Here is a 23,436-nt window from a genome sequence, read left to right as displayed (position 1 = left end):
TAATAGTTAGCGGTTTAGAATGTGTAATGCATGGTAACATGGAGGGACTAGTCATTTTTTTTATATACAAATAAATCAATAAACCAATCAATAAACTTAAAACAGATAATTGTTTTATGTTGTTAGTTATGTGAAGAGAATTGCCTCAATATGTGAACTCTGATGATTTGTTAATGATACCGTAAGATTCAACACGTATTCGAAATGTGGTCAAAAATTTTAAAATTATTTTACTTCAGTCTAGAGACCTTTACTCGGGTTAAAGGGACAAGGGCTTTATTTCGTGAAACAAAACATGGTAGGGTACTAGGGTTGCAAATGGGTTTTAGGTTATTGGGATCCTGTAAGATGCTGTATTGTCCTTTGCGACCGACCCCAAAATCTTGAAATCTACGGTCGGCTTTAAAAATATTTAAAAATACCGTTTTTTAGAGAGGAAAAAATATGGGAGCATCCTCAAAACTGAGAAATATCAGCCCAAGGAGGGGAAGAAAAAAAAAATTCCGATCGACCGACCCACCTTAAGGGCAATACAACATCTTTTTTTTTGTTTAGACCTCAAGGTGAGCTAGTCAAGGGTGTTCCATGATTCTTTCGGGGGGGGGCACACATCCATACTTTCTGATAAAAAACAACCATGCATACCATATTTTGCAGGTGCCTATGGCACTGGAATACACTTGGGCACATTTTCATGTACTTGAGATATGCGAGAAGGGATGTTAAAGAGGGCACACGCCCCTCGTGTACCCCCTTTCGGATCCGATCAAGGAGTCATTCGGAGCAGAGCCATCTAAACACAGAGTTTGGCCAACGTGGTTTCACTCACTCTGGGTAACAACTTGGCGTATATTCTTTTGTTGCGTGCTTGCCAAACAAAGCAGTAGTCGCCATATTGTGTCCAACTCAAACCGGGTTGGCCAAACTCTGTGTATAGATGGCTCTGATTCGGAAAAGATTATACAAGATTAAGTAGAATATATGAGCAAACGACACGATGAGACAAGAAGAAATAAGAATGATAAGGGACGACGAGGAAATGGAAAACGCGTAGTGAAGCTGGTCAAGAAAATAAAAATGAATCATTGGAAATAAAGTCAGGATTTCCAATGTTTGCACAGGCTTTGCAGCAGAAAGACTATCTCCCAAAAGGAAATTGCTAAACAATCTCCATTTCGTGACTTTTTACTTGAAATATGATTTCAAAAGCAAGGTGACCGCGTTGAGAGCATTAACTGAAACTTCCAATAACGCACGATTTTGACTTAAACTCAATAACCAGTCGTTTATCGATAAGGGCCCTAGGAATTAATGTGAAACATAATGAGCAATTCAAGGTCGTCATGTACTGTACATTAGGATTTGATGTTCATTTCAGAGAAACATTGATTTTGTAAATGTCAGAGAACACACAAAGCATATTGTTCAATTCCCGCTTGAGTCGATTAAAATGGCAAGCTTTTCAATTGGTCATTGTTTACAAATCAGGTGTAATTATAAATGTATGTGACATTGTGTGTGTGGTACAGTAACTCATTCGGATTATTTTGATACCATTTTTGAAGGATGTTATTCGACTGATTGACCCAATGGAGGCAGTGATTCTTTTCATTTCCACTGATATTCAATTCCTTCGTAGATTCCCATTTCGGGAATTCCCTTTCACAGGATCTAAATATCTCACCCCAGAGCTCGCTCCCACCCCACCCCCCCCCCCCAACAACAAAAAAAAGCAAGGAAATGGTTCCGAATTTAAGAAATATTTGCTTGGGGTATGAGCACAACATTTTGTGAACATTTTGTCTTCCTTTTCTTTTGTGTTCAAATCATTGCCATTCTCTTAACTGGTTGCAATTTTAATAAAGTATATTTATATTCGATTGCAAAGTTCCAACATACCAGCAGTTAACGCCTTATAACATGCGTGTTTGCGCCATGTTTGAACCCCTCCCACGTCGTCAAGCGGGGTCAGTGGAGTAAAGCTGGGAGGGGGCCTGGGGACTGGGGTAGAAGCTCGATGCGCAAGCCCTCAGTCGAATGGCGAGTAATGAGATTATATTATTAAAAGGAGGTGAAAATAAATGAGAGTGAGACAAGATCCTAGGAACCCCTGTAATTGATGTGTCCTTATAAATTCACATTCGTTCACCTCAGAATTGGAGCAATGCACCCCTACCTCACTACGCAACTGAATACGAGAAGTAGATTTACAATGATTTTAATTCTGTATTGCAATTTCAGACAATTTCAGAGTAGGAAGCTTTTTTTTGTTTTAAAAAAAAAATGGGGGAGGGAGGGGGGGGGGGGGTCTTTTCATAAAAAATTTACTTTCTTAAATTCGAAAAAATTCTGCGACGAGAAAAAAAGGGGTACCCCCCCCCCCCCCCTGCCCCCCCCGACATTCCTGAAGTATTGGTGATATATGTTATTTAAATCGCAGCCTTGGAAACGAAGGCGATTTTAAGCTACTTTCACAAATCCCTCCAGCAGAAAGCTCACAACCACCATTTGGCAAGCAGTAAAGAGGCGCCAACGCGGAACTACAAACGTCGGGAGGGGGCCGTTGGATGTGGAGGGGGTCGTGGATGGGAACTAAAGACTATGGGTGTGAAATTACCCCCTCGAGAAGATAATGATGATAATAATGAATTTCTAATAGCGTGCCGGCAGGTTTAGCAAGTTTATATTTTAATATTTCTTACTTATTAATGTATTGATTAGTTATTTATTGTTTAATTTTTATTTAGTTATTTTTTGGTTTATTCACTCTTTTAAATGTAATTATGTTTATATTAGGTCTGTTTAATTGATTATTAATGACAAGTCTTCTTTCGACTTATTTACAAATTTGACAATCCTTTAACCCCCTTTTTTTAAATTCTTGTTCAGAAGTTTTCAGCTTATGATCCGACACCCCCTCCTAATGCTACAGACTAGCGACGCCCCCTCCCATCCATGTAAGCCGGTGTTGTTGAGCAAGCAGGCTACATCATCTAGAACTCTAGCATCCTTGCTAACAAGAAATGCATTCCCTGGCGATTTGTCGATTCTAACAGCGGCGAGGTTAAACATGCCAAGCTCTCAGGCTACTTTGCTACTGATTTTGTAAATGGATACGCATCTTAACGTCTGACCTATGATGGGGTGGAGTCATCCGCGGCCGATAAATAGGGTTAGAGTATGGTGGATGAGAGGATGAGTGGATGAGAGGGAGGGTAGGAGGAGGGTAGGAGGAGGGTAGGAGGAGGGGGAGTAGAATGGCGAGGGGTTCTGTAATTTCAGCAAACGTCAAGGGCATACATGCAGGCGGGGGGGGGGGGGGGCTAACTAAAGTCGTAACACAGTGGGGGACGCGATTTACAAAGAACATAGATCGTAAAGATATTCGGAAAATCAATTTTATAAATGGACATTCCAATTCTATATCATGGTGATGGACAAGGCTATTGCAATTGTCCGAGGTTAATTTCTCGAAAGTCTTTTGCGAGCGTGTTGAAGAAGCGTAGCGACCGAGCTGGATAAATGTCTGCAATGGTACAAGACCGGGAAGCACGCACGCACTATAACTTTGGTTGGCTTATTACTTCCATGTCACCATGTGTTCACTCGTGGACATTATCCCCTTTAAAAATATCTTCCATAGGCAAACATAAAATGTACTTGAGTGCACCTCTCAAAGTCAAAATCTCTGATGTACTATTGATTAAATGTCACTGGAAGGTTTATTGAAGCAACGTTGGATGTTGTTGAATTCCATAAATCAGGAAAGAAAAACAAAACAAAACAAACATGGGTGTCTCTAACATATTCGACAGTACGCTTTTTGCATTATGAAACAAAAACGCACTTGTCCTGCTAATGGGATAACTGACGAATATTTCTGCTCCCATTTTGAGAAATTGTATCGTTAGATTTTTTTTTTAGTGGAAAAATATTTCAAAGTGTTGAATGTTGAATTTCGAATTTGCATTGTGAAAATGTAACGTAACGAGTTCTTTTTCTCGTTCTAAATAAGTTTCCCATCTTCTTCCTCTCATTTTTAAAATATCTTTGTCTCATGATGATGCTGCTGTTGATGATGATGATGATGGTGTTGTCGATGATGATGATGATAAGGTTGATGATGATGATGATGATGATGATGATGATGATGCTAACAATGATGATGCTCAAGATGATGCTGATGACTGTGATGATGACGTTGATGCTGCTGCTGTTGACAAAGATGATGATGATGATGATGATGATGACCATATCAGTGACAATGGAGTTAATGGCGATGATGACATCGACAACGACTACGGTCATAACTGTATCATAATATCAACTCTGCATTTAGAAAGGGCGCACAATGTATCATATGTTTGAAAACATACACCATGTACTACGAGCAGTTATGTGGCTTACGCTATATAATAAGTACAGGTCGTATCCCTCGAAGAATGAAGAATTTATCAATTATAAAAGCGTTTTGTCGCGATGAACCTAAAGGGATAGATTGCTTTAAAAAAATTGGTAGTCATGGGCTTTGCCATTTCATGACTAACCTGATAGATCTTTTATGATTCTTATTATTCCTAATCGAATAAAGTTATATACTCTCTTCCTTTAATTATTTTACCCGCTCTCAAGTCAAACTTATATTAGATTAAAATAGACCTCGCATAATTGAAGAAGAAATGCAAATACATCTACTGTACTTAATCAACAGGGCTGAGCTATCGACGGGCCACAAAACAAACGAGCATTGCTGTGCGTATTTATCACGAGTACTAAAATGTAATTAAAGCTGTCTGGTCCCCCGGTCAGTTTGATGTTATGTTACGTGACGGAGTCAAGGGTAATACTGCTATAGATGTCTACTTCGTTATTGGCAGTGGCGTAGTTGTGGGGGCGTGAGGAGACATGCCCGCTCCCCTGAACCAATCGAAGGGGGTGGAGACATAATGGGAGGGGCAATGAGACAAAAAAGGGGTGCGACCCCGACCACATCCTCCGCTCCCTCTATCTACGGCCCTGTTCTTTCGCATTTTACTCACCGTATATTGATTGTGCCCCCTCCCCTTCACCTCCCCCCTGACACGAGTACCCCCCCCCCTATCCCTTGACGCGAGTACCACCAATCACCGCCTCCCCGACATACCCATGACTATAGATCTATGCCACCGCATTGTCGATTGGAATATTTGACGAACTTTAAAGGTAATTTAAAGCTTTGGAAAATTTGGTGGATAGTGATTCTTTACAATTTTGGTATATTTTGATGCCCCTGTGGATGTATTATAAGCACTAGAAAATTTAGCCCCTAAAACACTTCCGCTTTCGAGAAATAATGTATATACAAATTTACCGGTACTCCCGGTAAATTTTGATAAATTTCAAGTAGCGTCTACGGCCGTATAATGGTAGCTGCGACCATGAAAATCTTAGAATATGGAGTTGTGATATATAATTTCCAAACGGGAATAGATAATCGGTCGATTTTAGTCAAGAGACATTGTTTTGTAGTTTAATTAATATCTTGACCTTGAGAGGGAGCTACATGTATACAACACAAAGAGTCTATTTTTTACAATTTCTTAACTTTAAACTCGATTTCAACCGCGACAACAATCACTGAATATTGTAGGATCGCATATGCTTCCAATATTGTTCATTTAAACCGATTTCATGACCTCATACCAAAACTTTGTATTATCTTTAAGGCAACTTAAATCCATTATATCATTTGATTATGCTCCGAATACATGATACAACAAAAATTATAGGCCCATACTCCGATCGTAACGTGTTGAAGGTAAACAAAATCGGTTCGATTAGAAATACGGATGCCTTGAATTATAAATATATCACTTACACGATGTTTCACTTGCGAATTAAAATAGTGGCTTCTTCTTCTGTTCACATGTCCCTAGTTCGGGAAACCTATCAGATATTACAAATATCTCACGAATAAGAAGAAGAAGAAGAAGAAAGGGGATCTGTCATTCCATCAAGGAGGCTAGATCTAACCTTTGACATTTGCCAAAGCCACGTGCCGCGAATGGAGGAGTATCTTACAGAAGTTTACCCTATCAATAAGTATATTTACTGGTCGACAAAGGGTATTTATTTTTGGTTCAGCGAGGTGAATTTCAGCCGAGAGCCGCACTAGAGCGGACACTTGAATGCTCTAAAAATACAAATACAAAAGTTGTTTTCCTCAAACAAGGGTGGTCGAAGTAGACAAGCGGATTTCATACTACTACTACTGACTAGTACTGACTACTGCCTACTACTACTTCTACTACTATTACTACTTCTACTACTACTGCTTCTCCTAATACTTTTATCATTGTCATTATTATCATTATTTTCATTATTTTTATCATCATAATCATATCATAAAAATCTTTATTGTTATTAATAATATTATAACTATCTATATTATTATTACTATCATTATTATTATTATTATTGCTATTATCATATTAACATTAATAATACTGATAATAAAACCACTTCGTTCTAAATACACACCATTAAGAGAAAGAAGTATTTATATAATACTATTATCTGTCGGGTGATATATTAACAAACAGATTTCCGTCTGTTCGTGATACAAGTCACGAACTTCAAATCATAACGGCCTTTTCAATTAGATGTCATTGCATGGACATGGGTTTATGAATATACCCCATTGGAATCCAAATGCGAAGTAATTTAAGAGGCAGGCCTAATGAGGCATGGACGATTACAAGAATTATTTCCATACGTCTTAATTGCACCAGCTCCACTCATTGAGCATTATTATGGGTGTGTGTGCGTTGTTCTCTGTGTGTGCGCGCGTGTGTTTGTGTGTGTGCGTGCATAGTGATATCTTACGGGTGATCAGCACAATCTTCAGGGACATTTTGTCTTTTCTCAACAGTTTCCATGGAAACTAAGCAAGACTATTTTTGTCTACTTCATTTGTACGTTGAAGAAACGAGCACCTGGAATTCTTGTGCGGTGTGCATGGTGTGACTTGAGAAACGACACCGTTTCCGTTATAGTTTTGTTTTGATATAATAGGGACTTTTAGATTTGCGTGGACTGATACGTGTGACGTCCATTCAAGGCAGTACATTAAAAGGACCTCGATCGTAGCAATCTACGTTGTCGTTGTGCAAATCTAAAAGTCCCTAATTGCTGTTTTCTAGTCATATTCCAACAAAATGCGGGGTTTTCTAACAAGAAATCCGGAGCGCGTTTCGGTGTTGGGTGGAGAGATGACTTGACAAACAAGCTATAAAATGTATAACTGCCTACCTTATCTGCTAATTCGTTTGCTCCCTTATTGTTTCATTTTATTTTATTTCGGTAGTTTTGGAAAAAATAAACAAATGTGAATCATCCCTTGTTATGACTTGCTTGCTTGTTTGGCAAGGATTTAAAAACTACGTCGCCTTATAAAAAAACTCTTTGGGCTAGTAATACAAATATTAAGGTTAGGCGGTAACTATAGAAAAAGGTACGACACAACAAAAGGAAAACATCCAGAAGTCGAGAAAATGAGTGAGAACGAAAAGGAGAGGAAACATGAAGCTTTGCCGTTTTCATTTTTTTAATCACTTTCTTGGAGTAGTTTCCAAGACAGGTAAACCGATATGCCATGTTCTAGATTTTTAAAAAACAGTCTCCTATATTGTGAGAAAGTGATCTGCTTTCTCTATGTTCACGCTGGATGATAGATAAACCTCTCAGCTTCCCGTTTCCAATAATGACTGCACTGCGCTTTAGGAGATAACATCCCCAGCTTCATCTTCATCATTCACTTTCATCTCCAAAAGCCAAGGAATCTATGAATATTCCTCCATTTTGTATCAAATAGAAGAAAAAATGGAGTGATAAAGCCCAGTGGATCATTTAACTCCCATACGCCTGGATAACTCCCCTAGGGATTTCTGAGTCTGCTGATAATCTCCCCGCCTCCCACGTGCTCCTTGAAAGAAAAACATCCAGGCAAAGACAAAATAGGTGCGTATACATTGTCCATCTCGTTGCCTAGCAACGCATCGTCGTTGAAATGTCTTCATGTAGTATTTAATATTATCTATGATTGGGTTTCATTCGGCGTGTATGGCTTGGGCGAATAGGGATTGCTTTTGTTTCTTGCTTCGTATGAATTTCACAGCGTACCACTGCGAGGCATTTTTTTTAAACAAGTTAGAATATATGTACAACCATACACAACACATCCAAATATAGAAGGCAATGCTCTATATAGTGATGTATGGTTTCACAACGCCTCTCGAGTTTGATACAAAATTGAGGCGCTTTGCAAATAACTAAGGTGAACGTCTCAAAATACTTCAACACACTCCTCTATTGATATTGTCGATCATTTCTCAACATTCTCAGGGGAAATATATCGTCTAATATATGGATGTAATATCCTTATGCCATGTATATTGAAATCAAAACACACCGACCGATGAATCTTGCCTGCTCATGAGCATATTGCAGTTTACTATTCAATCCAATTTGTTATACAGATGTAGAATATCAATATCTGCAACTGTCAGTGCTGATGTAGACCAATTCATTTCTTGTTGATGAAACATGCAATATAATGTATCCCCTTGTTTGGAAATCAAATGCTAGCCTCTTTCTCCCCACGATCTAAATGGCAACGAAGATTGATCTAGACAGAAGCGAATATCGTATTCAGTCGGTGAAATAAAAACATATGATGAGTATATTTAAGGTGGGTGGGATCAATGTGGATTACCTTGGTTGCGGGTTGATTTGATTCGATTCCTCAAGTATATTTAAACAACGTAATGTAAAGTAATGAAAGGAAACTTATCTCTAAAAAACAAACTTGCAGATGTCACAGCTATTGGTTCTCGTGTTTTAACACCCCAATAACATTTATTTGCAATTTCAAATTTGATCCCAATTAGAATTTGATTTAGTGCTTTGATTGAATAAATATATCATTAAGAATTACTCATTTCACTGTATTGGGCTTTTAATCCTTCATTATAAAAAAAATCGCAAATTCAGGGCTATATATTTTCCTCATAATTTACTACCAGCATTATTGAAAAATCATAAAGCAGAATTTTCGATTTCTCAGAATCAAATCTTTTAAAAGCTTTCAGGCGTTTAGTGCTTTGTGCTCTGACATGTAAAATAAGTCGGATGTAAGAGGGAAATCAACCTACCCCACTCTCATCTCTGACCAGAATTCGAACACTTAAAGTGCACCAGCAATGATACACCAGTGCCATGGTAATGGTGTATAGCAACCCCTTTCAATGAAAAAGGGGAACTCAATGTACCCTTTCCTCCCTGCCCCTACATCCCTTATGCCACATTATCCACTAGGCGTATAGTCTATCCAGGGGTATTTCCGTTGTACTGGCAATGACTATACCGACATTATACGGATGGAAAATATACAAGCAAACCTTCAAGAAGATGAATAAAAGCAACCCTCCCACCCCTTCCACCAATAATAACAGACCCCGCCTTCCTCTCCGCGCTATCTAAGAAAACTTCTATATACTGATCATGACTGTACCAATAGAATGGTAATAATATAGGGAAACCAATGCACCCCCTCCCTCCCCCTCTTAAGTCTTCCACTACTTAAACCAAAGTGTCGCCATCTAAGCGTCCTATCATTGCACTGGCCATGGCTATATCAATATTACAATGAGGTGTAGCAGGGACGTGATAAGCATGACACATGTTACACAAGCTCACGCCTGAAAGCTACGCAAAGGTCAAGTTTACGGATTTATTACCACTTCACAGAACTTAATGACCTAATCGCCTGCTGGTAGGAAAGTTCATACCCCAGTCACACCATTACACATGCCATACAAAGGGGGTCGGGTTTTTTTTCTAGCGGTGTGACTGAGGTATTTTGGTATGCTCACCGGCTGGTAGAAATGTATGACCCCTGACACACCAGACAGACTGACACCAGACAGTCTAAAGACCGAACACAGAAATGCATCAGCATGAACAGCGGACGGTAGAATTTTTTTTAACCTGAAATCATGAGGCCTGCCAAAGACAATACCCAGTTCACTTCACAAAAATCATTTTGTTCGGTTGATTATCAGGCTAATCGGAGGGGCTGATGTATGAGCTGCACTAATACACTGTCACGACAATGTCCTTTACGATTCCAATTGAATATGAAGATCAATTAAAGTAATATAGACAAACATGCAAAAAGGTAACGCTAGATGTCATATTCACATGTTAATGTTATAGTTATTTTATGACAAACAGGTAAAAGCATGTTTTAAAGACACAAATAAGATGACATTAAGTATAATTATAACAAACAAACATGTATAAAATACTACACTGTCTCTTAAACAAAGTACACTAGTTCCCCCCCCCCCCCATTTCTATTTGGGTCAAATTCTTTCCCTGCATAATGAAGTTATGGTCTGTTTCTTTTATTTCATTTGTATAATCCATGCAATAACCATGGACAAAATATCGTAACTGTGAATCACTGCCCAGTTTCTTCGCTGTCTTACTACATCTTCACACGGTATAGGAAGCAACTGCCTAGTATCAGAGAAAGAGAGAAAGAGAGAAAGAGAAAAAGAGAAAGAGAAAAAGAGAAAGAGAGAGAGCGGAGAAGCTAGGAAGAGGGAGAGATAGAGAGAGATAGAGAGAGAGAGAGAGAGAGAGAGAGAGAGAGAGAGAGAGAGAGATGGAGAGCTAGTTGGAGTACGTTTCGTAAGAAAGGCCTGTGGCGCAACGAGGGAACGTCAACAATTGACAAAAGGGTCACTTCTACGATTATTGATCCCTTTGGAACACCTCTCAGCTCGTGGCACTGGTTTTTATACCAAGAACCTGTCGCCATGGGGTGTGCGAGATTGATGTCAATGAGGAAATCACGTTACGGCTTATATATCGATGGCGGATCAAGGGTTTAAGATTAAGGGGAGGGAAGGGGAGGGAAGCGGAGGAGGGGAGGGGAGGGGAGGGGAGGGGAGGGGAGGGGAGGGGAGGGGAGGGGAGGGGAGGGGAGGGGAGGGGAGGGGAGGGGAGGGGAGGGGAGGGGAAGGGGAGGAAAGTGGAATGGGCAGGGAAGTGGGCACTCCACAGATCCAGACAATCATTCTTTAGATTTGTATGAAGACCTCCGCAACTGAATATACTGTAATGAAATAATATCGGCCTATTAGAAAACATAATCGAAGTTGGGAGCAATTGTATTTTGTATTTTGCAGAAAGCTTGCAAAGGGCTTGATCGAACCTATCAATTCCTTAAAAGGTTAAAGCAGTAACGAATAGAAATATAAGCGACGGATCTTGTGTTCTTGGCATGGGGTAGGGAGACACATTTTAAAAATTGACTGACTTGCATTTTGTATTTATTTAAATAGATTAAAATATCCATCACATCTTCAGCAGCCTTTTTCGTCTAAATTTACTATAAAAGCGGGGTACTTAAGGTATTCGAGATTTGCGTTTTACCCGGAAACGTTCCACGTCCCCTCTGGAGCCCCATCCCACCCCCTCTGGACCCCACTCCCTCCCTAGCCCACACACCCCACTGGATATTTGAATCAGCCTCTTGATACAACAACCATGGACCTACTAAGAGTAGTAGGTCCATGATACAACTTTCCCCGAGTTTCTGGCCGCCATGTGTTATCGTCTGACATGTTTACTCCACACACGCCGGAGTCTGATTAAGAATGATGCCCTGTGACAGATATGATACCCATAAAAGGTCGACACGTGATAACCGCATATCTAATCGTTCCCAGTCCCTCCGAGAACCATTAAAGAGAAGGCGAGTTCTTGTCATAGTCAATTTTAAGTTTAGTGATTTCCATTCCTAATTGTTGCCATGTGGAAAATTATGGTAGTAGCAATGGAAATCATTACCATATAGGTACTCTTGTCTTTCAAATATGACCAAGACTATTCCATAGCACTACAGACCTAAGTTCTTATGTCACGTGTTTACTTATGTAGTCTCAAATACCCATGCAGTATGACCTATGCAGTGCTCTCCAATGTTTGTGACTTATAGATTTTGTTAATTTGTTAGTTTTCTTTTCTTTTTTTTTATAATACTGGGCATTTCCAGTAACTAAGTATTATTCAGAAAGCATTGTAAGGTAAATTTCAGTTATTTTTTTTAGCCAAGACAAGACATGGACATTTATATTTGTTGTACCTTTAAGTTTAATGATGGAAGCACTGGGTTGCCATTAAGCCTGGGTGCGAGGGTTCATAGTTGTCGCTACCCAGTTTCTTTGACCTCTGTGAACTCGGAGGTATGGCATAACTAAAGCGGTCTGTCGACACAAGGGGGTATACATGTACTAGATACGAGGGGCGTGGCCGGCAAAATGCGGTCCAGGAATGGGGAGGGGTAAAAACAAATACTTTCCTCTTTCCATTTTTTTGCTTACATGTAAGTGGTCATTTTGGCCTAATAGATATTAACCTAACTAAGCTGATTAGTGTATTTGTATCCTACAAAGATCGCAAGTCCTGCTTCTAAATTCAAATAATAGAAGAGTCATATTATACTAAAGAACTCACTTCGCCAAAGAAAAAAAAGAAAGATCCTTAAATCCTGAAATTCTTGAAGAGTGATCTTTAACCTTTGGACGAATTTGTGAGGGGGCGGTACAACAGCAACCTCCTCTAGCAATTAACCCCTGTGAACTTAGCGCTAGACCAAAAATATTGTGTAAAATCAAATTACAACGCATTACCTATCTCACAACAGATACTCATACATGTTATATAAACGCGGAAATAGATTAGATGTAGGTAAGTTATTATGGAAGAAAATATGACATATATACAATAGCTGTACAGTTTGAAGCTGAATATATTGTGTAAGCCCATAAAAACCACCATGTATATTTATAAGATTATATTTCCACAACACAATCAGCTCACCACTCTTTCTCGTAACCATGGCAACCATTCACAAGCCATATGAGGCAGCACGAGGCACCATTTGCATCTCATATTTCTTCGGCATAATCCAGGGTTTCCTAACTATTTCCTATCACTGTGCGGTTGTTCATTGCTTACCCAGATGGATTGCTTAGATGTAATGACTTTGGTTCGTCTTTGGGAGATGTGGTAACACTAGAATAATTATCAAATGGAAGTTTTACCGAGTGACAAAAATAGTACAGAATAACAGAACAATTTTTTTTTTCTAACACAGTCCGGGTAGCTACCTTTCTTCTTTTCCTGGCTCATATTTCAAGTATTATGATCTTACAAAATATATCTTTGGTAGATGTAGACATGGTATGCTGGTATGAGTAAAAGGAGTAAAACCAACCCCCCCCCCCCCCTCGCCGGCATAACCATGCATGAAATGATTTACACACTATCGAAGCACATGCCGGCTACCCCTACCCCCCCCCCCCCTCCTTTGCACTGGCTTCGATCTCTGGTAGATGTGGAAACACTATAATAATTCTAATTCTGGTTAATGGACGTTTGACCAACAAAGAAAAAATAGTACAGATTAAAACATCATCCAAACACAGTCCAAGTATCACCCCCTTCCCCTTCCATTCCCGCCCCGGCTGGCTCCACCTAAATGATTGTGATTTACAATCTTTGGTAGATGTGGACGTGTCATACCGGGTCAGTGGAATCTGTACCCCTCCCTCATAAAAACGCAGACTTATTATACCGTTTCTCCATCCAAATACATTCCCAGCATCCGCATCTGTTCCCCTCTACCTCTCTCTCTCTCTCTCTCTCTCTATTTCTCCCCCTCTCTATATTTCTCCCTCTTTCTCTTTCTCTCTACCTGGCCCTAGCCGTAGTTGTAATTGGGATCAGCGCAATTTCACCTCATTGCATTATTACGTAATAACACACCATCTGTTCAGTATCGGAGTGAACCCCCTTCCAACCCCCACCCTATCCCCTCCCTCGCTTTTATTGCAATCATTATTATCGCTACTCGTTGTTAGATGTGAACTTCTCATGCTGAATCAGTTCAAAATATACACAAAACACGGTCCTACAGAAAACATGATTAAGACGGTGTATTATTCAATAAAGTTCTTTCAAAATGCCACTATCAACCAACCACATGCAGCCGGTGATAATATTTAAGGTTGATGTTAGAATATGACCGCGAGGCAATTATTGCCACTGAAGCATTTGCTGCAGAAACAAACTATGTTACAATGCACTGCTGTTACAATCATATGCACAGCCAAGAGCACTTACAGACAAGAGCACTTCAACAAGACTGAAGGACGCGACCTCACACCCGTCTGCTTTTCAGGAAAACATTAAAATAAATGGTAAAGGGTGTCTATAAACGCATCCGGCCGGCCGGGTATTGCTCCTTTCATATGTGAACTTTATAGGATTGTAGGCTATTCTTTCAGTGTAACGATTGTAAAGTGATCCAGATTGATTGAAAGTCCTCCAATCAATCGCAAACTCAAAAACCTCTGTCCATTAAAAACATAATTGCGATTGATTTCGAGTAGCAGCCGATTTGAATCCTCCGCCACTGTTTATAAGCCGGGGTCCTGGTCGATTTCCCCCCACTAATAAATGGCTTTGGAATAAATAATAAGGTAAATAATTATATGACTTACCTTCCAGTCAAAAGCATAGCTATCTGTTTATCCGTTCTCGTTTTGTTCTCCGCCGCGTACCTCCCTGTTGCATCTAACTCGTAAATTTCCCCGTCGCAGTCTAGAATCTTCTTGAATTCTTTCTTTGTGATGTTAAACGGATGGAAGTGGGTTTCATACACCTTCTCAACCTCCTCTTCAAAGTGTGTCGGGTACACGAGATAGAGGAGGTACAAAAGATGGGCCAAGTTGAGAAACAAGGCCGCCATGTTCCACCCGAAAGCATCGGGCCAGCACAGAACGGGCCCAGACCAGAGTACGTGGCAGAACCCACCTATGACTAAGGTGGACCGGAGCCACAAGGCCTGGGCTATACCGACGTTTGGCGGGACCAGGAACCCGTTGAAGAGAACGAAGGATCCTAGTTGGTAGATGGAGTGTTGGGACACGAACATGTCACCACATCCAGCGTCTGGATCTATGACTGGGTCCGACCCGTTGTTCTGCATGTTGGTTGATGGTGTAAGGCGCTAATGTGTGTGTGGTAATGGACAGAGTTGTTGAAGGCTATCACCTTTTGGAAGCGGTTGTTTCATATATGGAATCCAAAGGAGTTGTAGAGGCACATGATGGTAATCACAGACGTCAGGTTATCCTCACCTTTATGCTGTTGAGTCTTCCTACGATAAAAAGAGTAAACATTATCACAATAACATTTATAAATTGACCGAGATTTACAAAAACTTGAACAAAAATGTGAACCTTAAATACATAATCAATAACGTGAAATCCAATCATCGTGCATTACATAATCATATAGTAGGAGAACAGATTATAATGGCTATTAAAGAATCGATGGCATGCTGGTTTAGAAGTAAATATGTTAATATAAAGTCAAGTTGTAGGTGTTTTTTTAATAAGGCACAATGTTTAGTGTGGCAGTGTTTAACTGCCACAGGAACACATAGGCTTCACATACAGGTTATGCACATATTTCTACACATTGCCTATCAAATAAATAAAACACTTCAAATGCGAGAAATAGAGAAAAAATGTCCTTGTTTTCTTGTGTCAGTTGATCACCATTGCTGGTGTAATCCCTTACAAAATATAAAATAGACGTATTTGGCGAGCGTACAACCCTGCGTACAACCTCCATCTTGCTTCTGGAAAGTATACACTGCCATCAAGATCTTGTTCAACTTCGTATCAAGTTTCAAAAATGAAGGGATGAAGCACGGTGAGAGGGAAACGTGGCTATCCTGTATATTTACAGAACCTCTAAATAATATGCCAGGCAATAATGAATTCCCTACACAGTAAATCACACAAAGGGAGAAGGAAGCAGCACGCATTACATCACCAGGCCGGGTCATAAAACCCACCGCTTTACCTAGGCATCCAACAGCTGGGTATAGCCCGCAATGAAAAGATTAAAAGAGATGGTTGAGTTCTGATATAGCATTGTGTGAGCTTTCCCTCTCTTCGTATGTTATTTTTGGGGAAATATCGCAGTCGAAATGTCCACTCAAAAAAAAAATCTTCAAAATATAATCTCACTCATTTTCGACTTTCGACGAGAAATGTTTGGTGGTTTTGTTTTTACCAGACTTCCATACCACATTTGCGTGTGGTCCCATATACCTATATGTGTATGTGCGATTTCCAGCAAGATTGAGTCGATTCCTTCTCATTTTTATCATCTCAAAACCTCACGGGATGCATTCATTGTTATGGACCTCAGATTCGATCTTTCCCAATAGCTTCCGGGTAATTTCTCTCACAATATTATCGCACGACCAGTAGTCATTTTTATCCTTAACAGAAGCGACTGATGTTTCCTCATCACGATGTATGACTTGGTCTATTTCAATGGATATCAGGTTTACGGTGAGAGAAGCGTAGCCTAGACATTATAAAAGCAGGGTAACCATGTGTGTGAAATATAAGACATGTAGAAGCTTTGGGACTCTTTGACACCGTCATTTGGTAACGTACCATGGCATGGTAATAGTAATATTAATATTATACGACTACTACTACGAATACTAATGATGCTACTACTACTACTACTACTTCTACTACTAATACTTTTATTAGTATTACTACTTCTAATACTACTTCTACTACTGCTGCTGCTGCTACTACTTCTACTTCTAACAACAAATTATTCCATTCTGGACTATTTCTTCATTTCTGGACTGTAAAAAATACAAAAAATGCCATCAAATCCTTGTTTATTTGATCTTTTATTAACCATCAAGTCACAAATCTCTGTTATTAATTGGTAGAAACAACCAGGTAAAAAAGGTAAAATCTACTACTGATAATAATAATGAAATAAGATAAGGATGATTAATACTCATGTATTATTACCAATATCATTATTACTGTTTTTATAAGTATAAGTAGTAGTAATATTATCTACAGCAAAAATATGATCATTCAGGAAAATCAATTTTTCATGCATGTGAATTTTCAAACCCAAATATGTCAACATTGTACGCCATGAAAAATCTTCAAAGGTAAAGGGGACAAGAGAGAAATCACCATCGCATACAAAGATGGCGAAGGTGATATACTCATTTTATAGGGAATCGTTAGCAATAGCATCAATACAGCTCCATCAGTCCATCTTACATCATCACCATCACCCAATATTCACACGTCGTGTTTGCTGTTACTATAGGCCTATATCGTACTCTAACCCAATCATATAACCTAATGCGTTTTCCTCCCGCCTCCTGAAGTCTATTAGTGCAAGTTCTTCTCCATTTCTTCCCCATAATTTTGCCGCTTCAGATAAAAGATATACTAGAAAGACCGGAGGCAAGAGCGCGTATCCAGGGCAAAGTGTCACTTTATGAAATCTCTATTTTTCAGGGTTGTCAATAAATTGAGAAGGCGAGCGAGCGATGCGTTTAAAGCGTGAAGTGTTTGTTGGAATCACGTGTCCATGGAGGTTTTGAACGAGAGCAAAGAGGATGGAGAATCATTTGATAGCATAAAAGTAGAGCTGCCGTTTTCTGTGAAAGCCTGTTGCCCTCTCTTGCGGGGGTGTAAAAAGTAGACTCTATTTCATCCATTCCTGTTAATGGTTTTCTGCTGTGGATGAATTGTGCGGTAACCCTCGTTTTCAGAGAGATTTTTTTTTTTTAAAGGCATTTTGGAAGTGTCTAGGATTTACTTTCTTATCAATCAAAATTTCAAGTTGCACTTATTAGAGTACCTAGCTTTTAATATCATGAGGAGATTATAAGTAGATTACACTAGTATTCATTGAAAAATGTTGATGTGATGACCTATGACCGACCGTTAAAATTCAATTAGATATACTCCAGATTATCCATCATCTCTGTTAGGTGTTTTATTTTTTAGGGACGTGTCATTAACCCGTTGGTAAGGGCTATTCTAACGCTTGCATGTCACTATCGTCCGTTTGGTATATATAGGTTAAAGTACATTACCCGATAGCAATATACACAATTTTCCCACTGAAAAAAGTGGTCTTTAATATTCAACATGCTATCTAATTTCGCGCTCTTCTTCTACATAAATATTGTGGATATCAAAGGCTTTGGTCATAAGGCACAATGCAGGACAGAATATTTGGCTACTGTGGACGTAGGGCCGGTTGATATAGGTTTGCTATCCTGTAGTGCTACTGAGAAGAAATACGACTAGAAGAAGGTCCACTGGGATGTAAGGTAACTGTGACATTAGGACGTAAGCCGCTTGGACGTTTAAAGAGCCACCGGGCCATTTACGGCACCTAAGCCGAAAGGGCCAATGGGACGCAGGCACGTACCAGAGTTTGATGTTTGGGGGGGGGGGGGGGCACATACATGTAAATCGATCGACGTCCTGTGGAGGGGTCTAAAAAAGTTCAACCGATCTTGGATTTTTTTCGGGGGGGGGGGCTACGTGCCTAATGGGACGAAGGGCTACCAAAGAGCTATCAAAGGACCACCAGAACATAGGAACACTAAGTTGTAGGTCCAATGGAATGTAGGATCCCAGGTCCACAGGACCACGGGAACATAATACTAAGATTTAACATGTGTAAGGCCTCTGGAACACTGACCACCTAAATTAGTGCACAATAGGGCAATTATGGGATACACGAGTTGTAAGTTCACTGAGGAATAGAATCCATGCAGGGGCGGCCGAGCGGTTTCCAAAGTGGGGGGGGGGGACCAAAAAAAAGGCTCTTTCTGGAAAAAAGGACACCTATAAAGGGAAATCTCAAAGCGAAAATGTACCATTTTTTACATTGGTTATATACCCCTACATTATCGGGAATGATTTCAATACTTGTTTCACTTTATACATCATACAAGATATTGCTTAAGCACCATGCTTTGCAGTTGGGTGTGATTGTCTAAAAAAATGTTTGCGAGTGAGCGAAGCAAGCGAGGAAAAAAATTAAGATGTGTAAGGTCGCAGTGCGAAAAATTACATCTTACAAAGAGGGAAAACTCAATCCTAATGGGGTAATAAGCACATTCTCATAACGGAAGACTGAAAAGACCCTTGATAAGTAACATAACTATATCATCCATAGATGCGTGCGAGCGAGCTTTGGGGGAAATTGCTCTTAGTCGCTTGAAATTAGCTAGGGCGGGTTTAATGATAAGAGGAAAAGGGGACACTTATCAGGAAAGAGAAGGAGCATGTGTCAAAGTACAAAGAGTAATCATCAGAGGTGAAAATGGGGCACTTTTTACACCCTCAAAAAGAGGGTCTCACCAGGGTGGAAAAAAGTCAGTCGTGAGAAAAGGAAATGGGCATTTGTCGACGGAAAAGGGGCACCCATCGGATTTTGAAAGGGGAATTTATAAGATATTATTATATATTGTTAAAAGGGAAATTATCAGAGGTGAAAGGAGGCACTTATCGCACCTGAGAGGGGGCAATGACCAGAATATGAAAAGGGGCACTTACGTGAATGAAAAAGGGGCACTTTTAATAAGGGAAGGGTGCATTAGTGAAAAGAAAATGAATACCGATCAGATTTTAAAAGGGCATTAATCGGAGGTGAAGGGGGCACTTATCTGAAGTGAAAAGGAGTAACTTCTCGAACCTGAGCAGGGTCATTTACCAGAGAAGGGGAACTTGTGAGAAGGGTAAGGGGCTCTTTATTAATGGGGCACTTATTAGAAAGGACAAAAAAGGCACATGTGAAAATCTAAAGTGCGCTTATCCGAGTTAAAATGGGGTTAGTTATTAAAAGGGGAAGGGGTGCTTCTTACAAATGAAAAGGGGCACTTTTAATTCTAAAAGAGGCACGTACCTCTGAGATTTAAATAGTACAATTATCAGAGGTGAAAGGGGCACTTATCAAAAGTGAAAAGAGGCACTTATCGTACCTAACTAGGGGCACTTATTAGAGATTAAAAAGGGCACTTGTGAGAATGGAAAATGGACACTTATTGCAAATGGGGGGCCTGGGTTTCTAGCATTCATATTCTTTATGTGCCTCGCTTAAATCTATTAATTATCATTAACAAATTAACCACTACTGACGTATCCATTCTGAGATCGAGTTTAAAGTCTGAATTAGTCTGCTGCAGGGAAGGTGACCTTTATAAAAGTTTGAAAGAGAAGTTCCCACGTCAAAGATGTATTGCTTATGCCACAGGGCAGACCTGTTGTTGTTTGATGATGTAGGATACATCTCAGAGAAGGAGGTGCTGGAGGAATGGAAGCAGGAGACGGCAGGGAAAAGAAGGGTTGTAGGAGAGGCGTTTCTTGTTTATTTGGTAACTTTAAACAATACTGTAGGCAGTGTTATGTTTGGCCTTGCTCATTGGAGAAAAACTTTCCACCTATGAACGAACAAAATCGATCATTGTGTCATCAAGCCCAAATAAATTTGCACCTGAAGTAACACCTTTAAAGTTACCGGTTTGAAGTTACTCTTTAATTCGATATTACTGTGGAAAAGTCAGGAGTTTTTAATCATAGGTTTTAACAAAGATTACCCGTAAAACAGTATTAGAACCATCACAAGTATAATGTATGCAGGCCAAGCAAGCTATTGCTTTAATATCATTGAGAGGAAAATCCATGTAATGGGAAGTTGGTACCCAATTTCTCGACCGTTTCGTGCATGTTTCTTGGACGCAATGTAATATTTTTGTCTTATTTTTCATTGTTATCCCAATGGGTGGCCTTTATCATCATAAACAGAATAGACTCGATTGTGATTTTAAAACAATAATAAAACACCCTTATATTGGTAGCGTTCTGTACACTTAAGACACGCATCACTTTATTCTTCCAACCAGGAAATTAAACATACGGCCTTGGGCTAATCTAAGTTTAATATGAACAAAAATAAATAAAAAGGAGACTGCATTAAAAAAGAGAAGCTGTCGAGCTTCATCAACGTCTAGAGGCGAGAAAATTGCTGGTTGTTGAAAAGGTGTGTGAATCACCTCTTTATGTTGTCATGTGGGCGTCTTTATTGCCTGAGGCTCCTGTCTAATAATTTGTGTTTGTAATTGATCATATTTGATGTTTTTATCAAACGAGACAAGGGCTGGCAAACTATTCCAGGAAATGGATAACACACGGGACGGATTTCAACCGTCGGTCGATGCATTTAATCCTCCATAAGCTCCCAGTTTCCCGTTGTCTTGAGAATATATGAAAAACTAAAAAGGGTAAACCCAATATTTTTCAGGAGCTGGGTTGTGTCAAACGAGCTCGATATAAAATGGTGAGGCTCGAAAGAAATCGGACAAAAAGTAAAGAACGTTTTTGAAAGAATTTGATCACTATGCAAATTACAAATTGGCAATTCGGTATTAAGGTCGATTGTGACGTATTCGAGAACAATATACAGTTTAGATAGATTTTTGCTTTGTCTTATTTTCGAAAGAAAGGGGGCGGCCCACAGTAATGGTGTGGCAAATGCCCCGTATTCGTCCACAGACATTAAACAATTTAATTGGGGTCATAATTGTCCCCCTCCCTCCGCCAGTGCCCATATTTCTCTTGTTATCCCATGGTTAAATAAGAAAAAAGGGGCAATAACGGGCTGAAGAGTGAAGTGGAATAGACCATTAATTAAAATTGAAGTTACACGTTTCCAAGAGTCAGAGTGCAAACATCATTGCAAAATACTATAGTTGTTGCTAGGTCGGACAAACATTATGTCGCATCCTAACAACACGAAATGTATGCAGTTTGCATTCTGACTCCACAAATATTCCTAACAGGTGCTTTAAATAGGTCGTAAGGAGGCACCATCCTTAATAACGAAAGCGTACATTACGAACTGGTGGCTTATTGAATGGAATCACTGAATCATAATTCCTGATAATGCCGTTTCTGAAAAGGGAAAATTCCCAGATGGTTAATTAAGCATGCATCTATTAAAGACATTTGTTCCTGGATACGTCTGGAACCTTGCAAGGGGCTTGCGCACATACCGACAACTGATGACATAACCCCCATGTTCACTACTGAACAGTAATACGAAGTGACAGATGAATGCAATAACTTGTCCCCATTGGCTAGTGGATGCTCTGACATTTTCTCATGCGACATTTGCTCCGATAATTATTTGCCACAGATAAAAAGTTAAGCTCGCTAGTGGTATTGGGTTAGGTTTAAGGTTAGTGTTTGGTTAAGGTCTGAAGTTAGGAATTCTTTTTAAAAGCGGCCGCTGATAATTGTCGCCGGATTATTTGTCGTACGATCTTCTTCTTCTTCTTGTTGTCCATCCGCTTTTGATCAGCTCATGTGGTAGAAACTGGTCCATAATTTTGAGTGCAATGCACTATTTAAAAAAGCCTTCATTTGAATCTCGTGAAGAAAAAGGAGAAGGATATAGGCCTGCCTTCGTATCATATAAGGCAACGCAATGTGTATTAATGACGCTATGGACTAGGCATACATATAACACACACAATAACGTTGACGCAAACGAATCTCTATCCCCCACACAATTGAATGAAATCTAAAAAGATAATTAACTCGGATAGTTTACATAATCCTATTAAAGACATTTGTCTTGATTTCAACACACAAGGCAGTATTGAAATTATTTGCATACAAATAGCCTAACTAAGTATGACTAAGTATATTCAAGTAGCGGTTTAATTTGTATACTTACTCAACACAGCATCACGTTGTAAGCCAATAGTCGTGTGTACGTCGTTGTGAAATACTCCTCGCTGTTATTTCAAGAGAGAAGCATGCACTTTTCATCAAGAAGTTCTCAGCTATCGTCGCGAGTTAACAATTTTGTATTCTTGAATGCTTAATCATGCTGGGAGAAAGCGAAAAATCTGCTCAAAATCCAGGTATGATACCGTCCATACTATATTCACGTACATCCGTTTGTCCACAACCGAGCTTCGCTTGCAGACGACATTGAAAACCCGCGCTTTTTCATTTTCTCGGCGGACTGAAAGGCACTCGAAGAATGCGCGCTATGCGAGGAGTATCTGTTGTGAGCGGATTGAGAAGCAGCGATGAGTCTGTACTGTATGTGGTGTGGATCGAAATATTCGTGACGTATTTTGATTAGCTCTCGTAGTTCCGCATCTGTAATGAATGCACAATCACTCTGCACTTTTGGGCAAACGGAAGAATTTGTTTTCATTTTCAAACGGTGCAATGAGCACTTTCAGCTAAAAAAAACAACAAGATAGGCAATGTAAGAATTTAACAGAAAAGTCCACCTTGATATCAAATTGGATGTTATAAAGTTTAAAATGAGATAAATTTATCAGTGATAGTTTGATTTTGGGAAAATCCGATACTGTTTCCTTTTTTAATACTTTTTTTTAAATACGAATGTTATGTTCTTGATCAAACGAAAATTGAC

General features: G+C 39.5%; 1 protein-coding gene across 1 annotated transcript in view; it reads right to left on the bottom strand.

The window, feature by feature from the left end:
* The window catches only part of LOC100892960 (popeye domain-containing protein 3), a 33,339-nt gene extending 10,306 nt beyond the window's left edge, over positions 1-23,033 (bottom strand). The window contains exons 1-2 of the mRNA XM_003723846.3: positions 22,720-23,033; positions 14,616-15,274 (exon numbers count right to left, since the gene is read on the bottom strand). Coding sequence (XP_003723894.2) covers positions 14,616-15,103 — 488 coding nt within the window. The 5' untranslated portion in view covers positions 15,104-15,274; positions 22,720-23,033. The remainder of the gene's footprint in view (positions 1-14,615; positions 15,275-22,719) is intronic.
* Between the last annotated feature and the right edge of the window lie 403 nt (positions 23,034-23,436).

This window comes from Strongylocentrotus purpuratus, unplaced genomic scaffold (assembly GCF_000002235.5).
Source record: "Strongylocentrotus purpuratus isolate Spur 01 unplaced genomic scaffold, Spur_5.0 spur5_scaffold_21, whole genome shotgun sequence".
NCBI classification, from domain to species: domain Eukaryota; kingdom Metazoa; phylum Echinodermata; class Echinoidea; order Camarodonta; family Strongylocentrotidae; genus Strongylocentrotus; species Strongylocentrotus purpuratus.
This window is presented reverse-complemented; position numbering and strand designations above follow the sequence as displayed.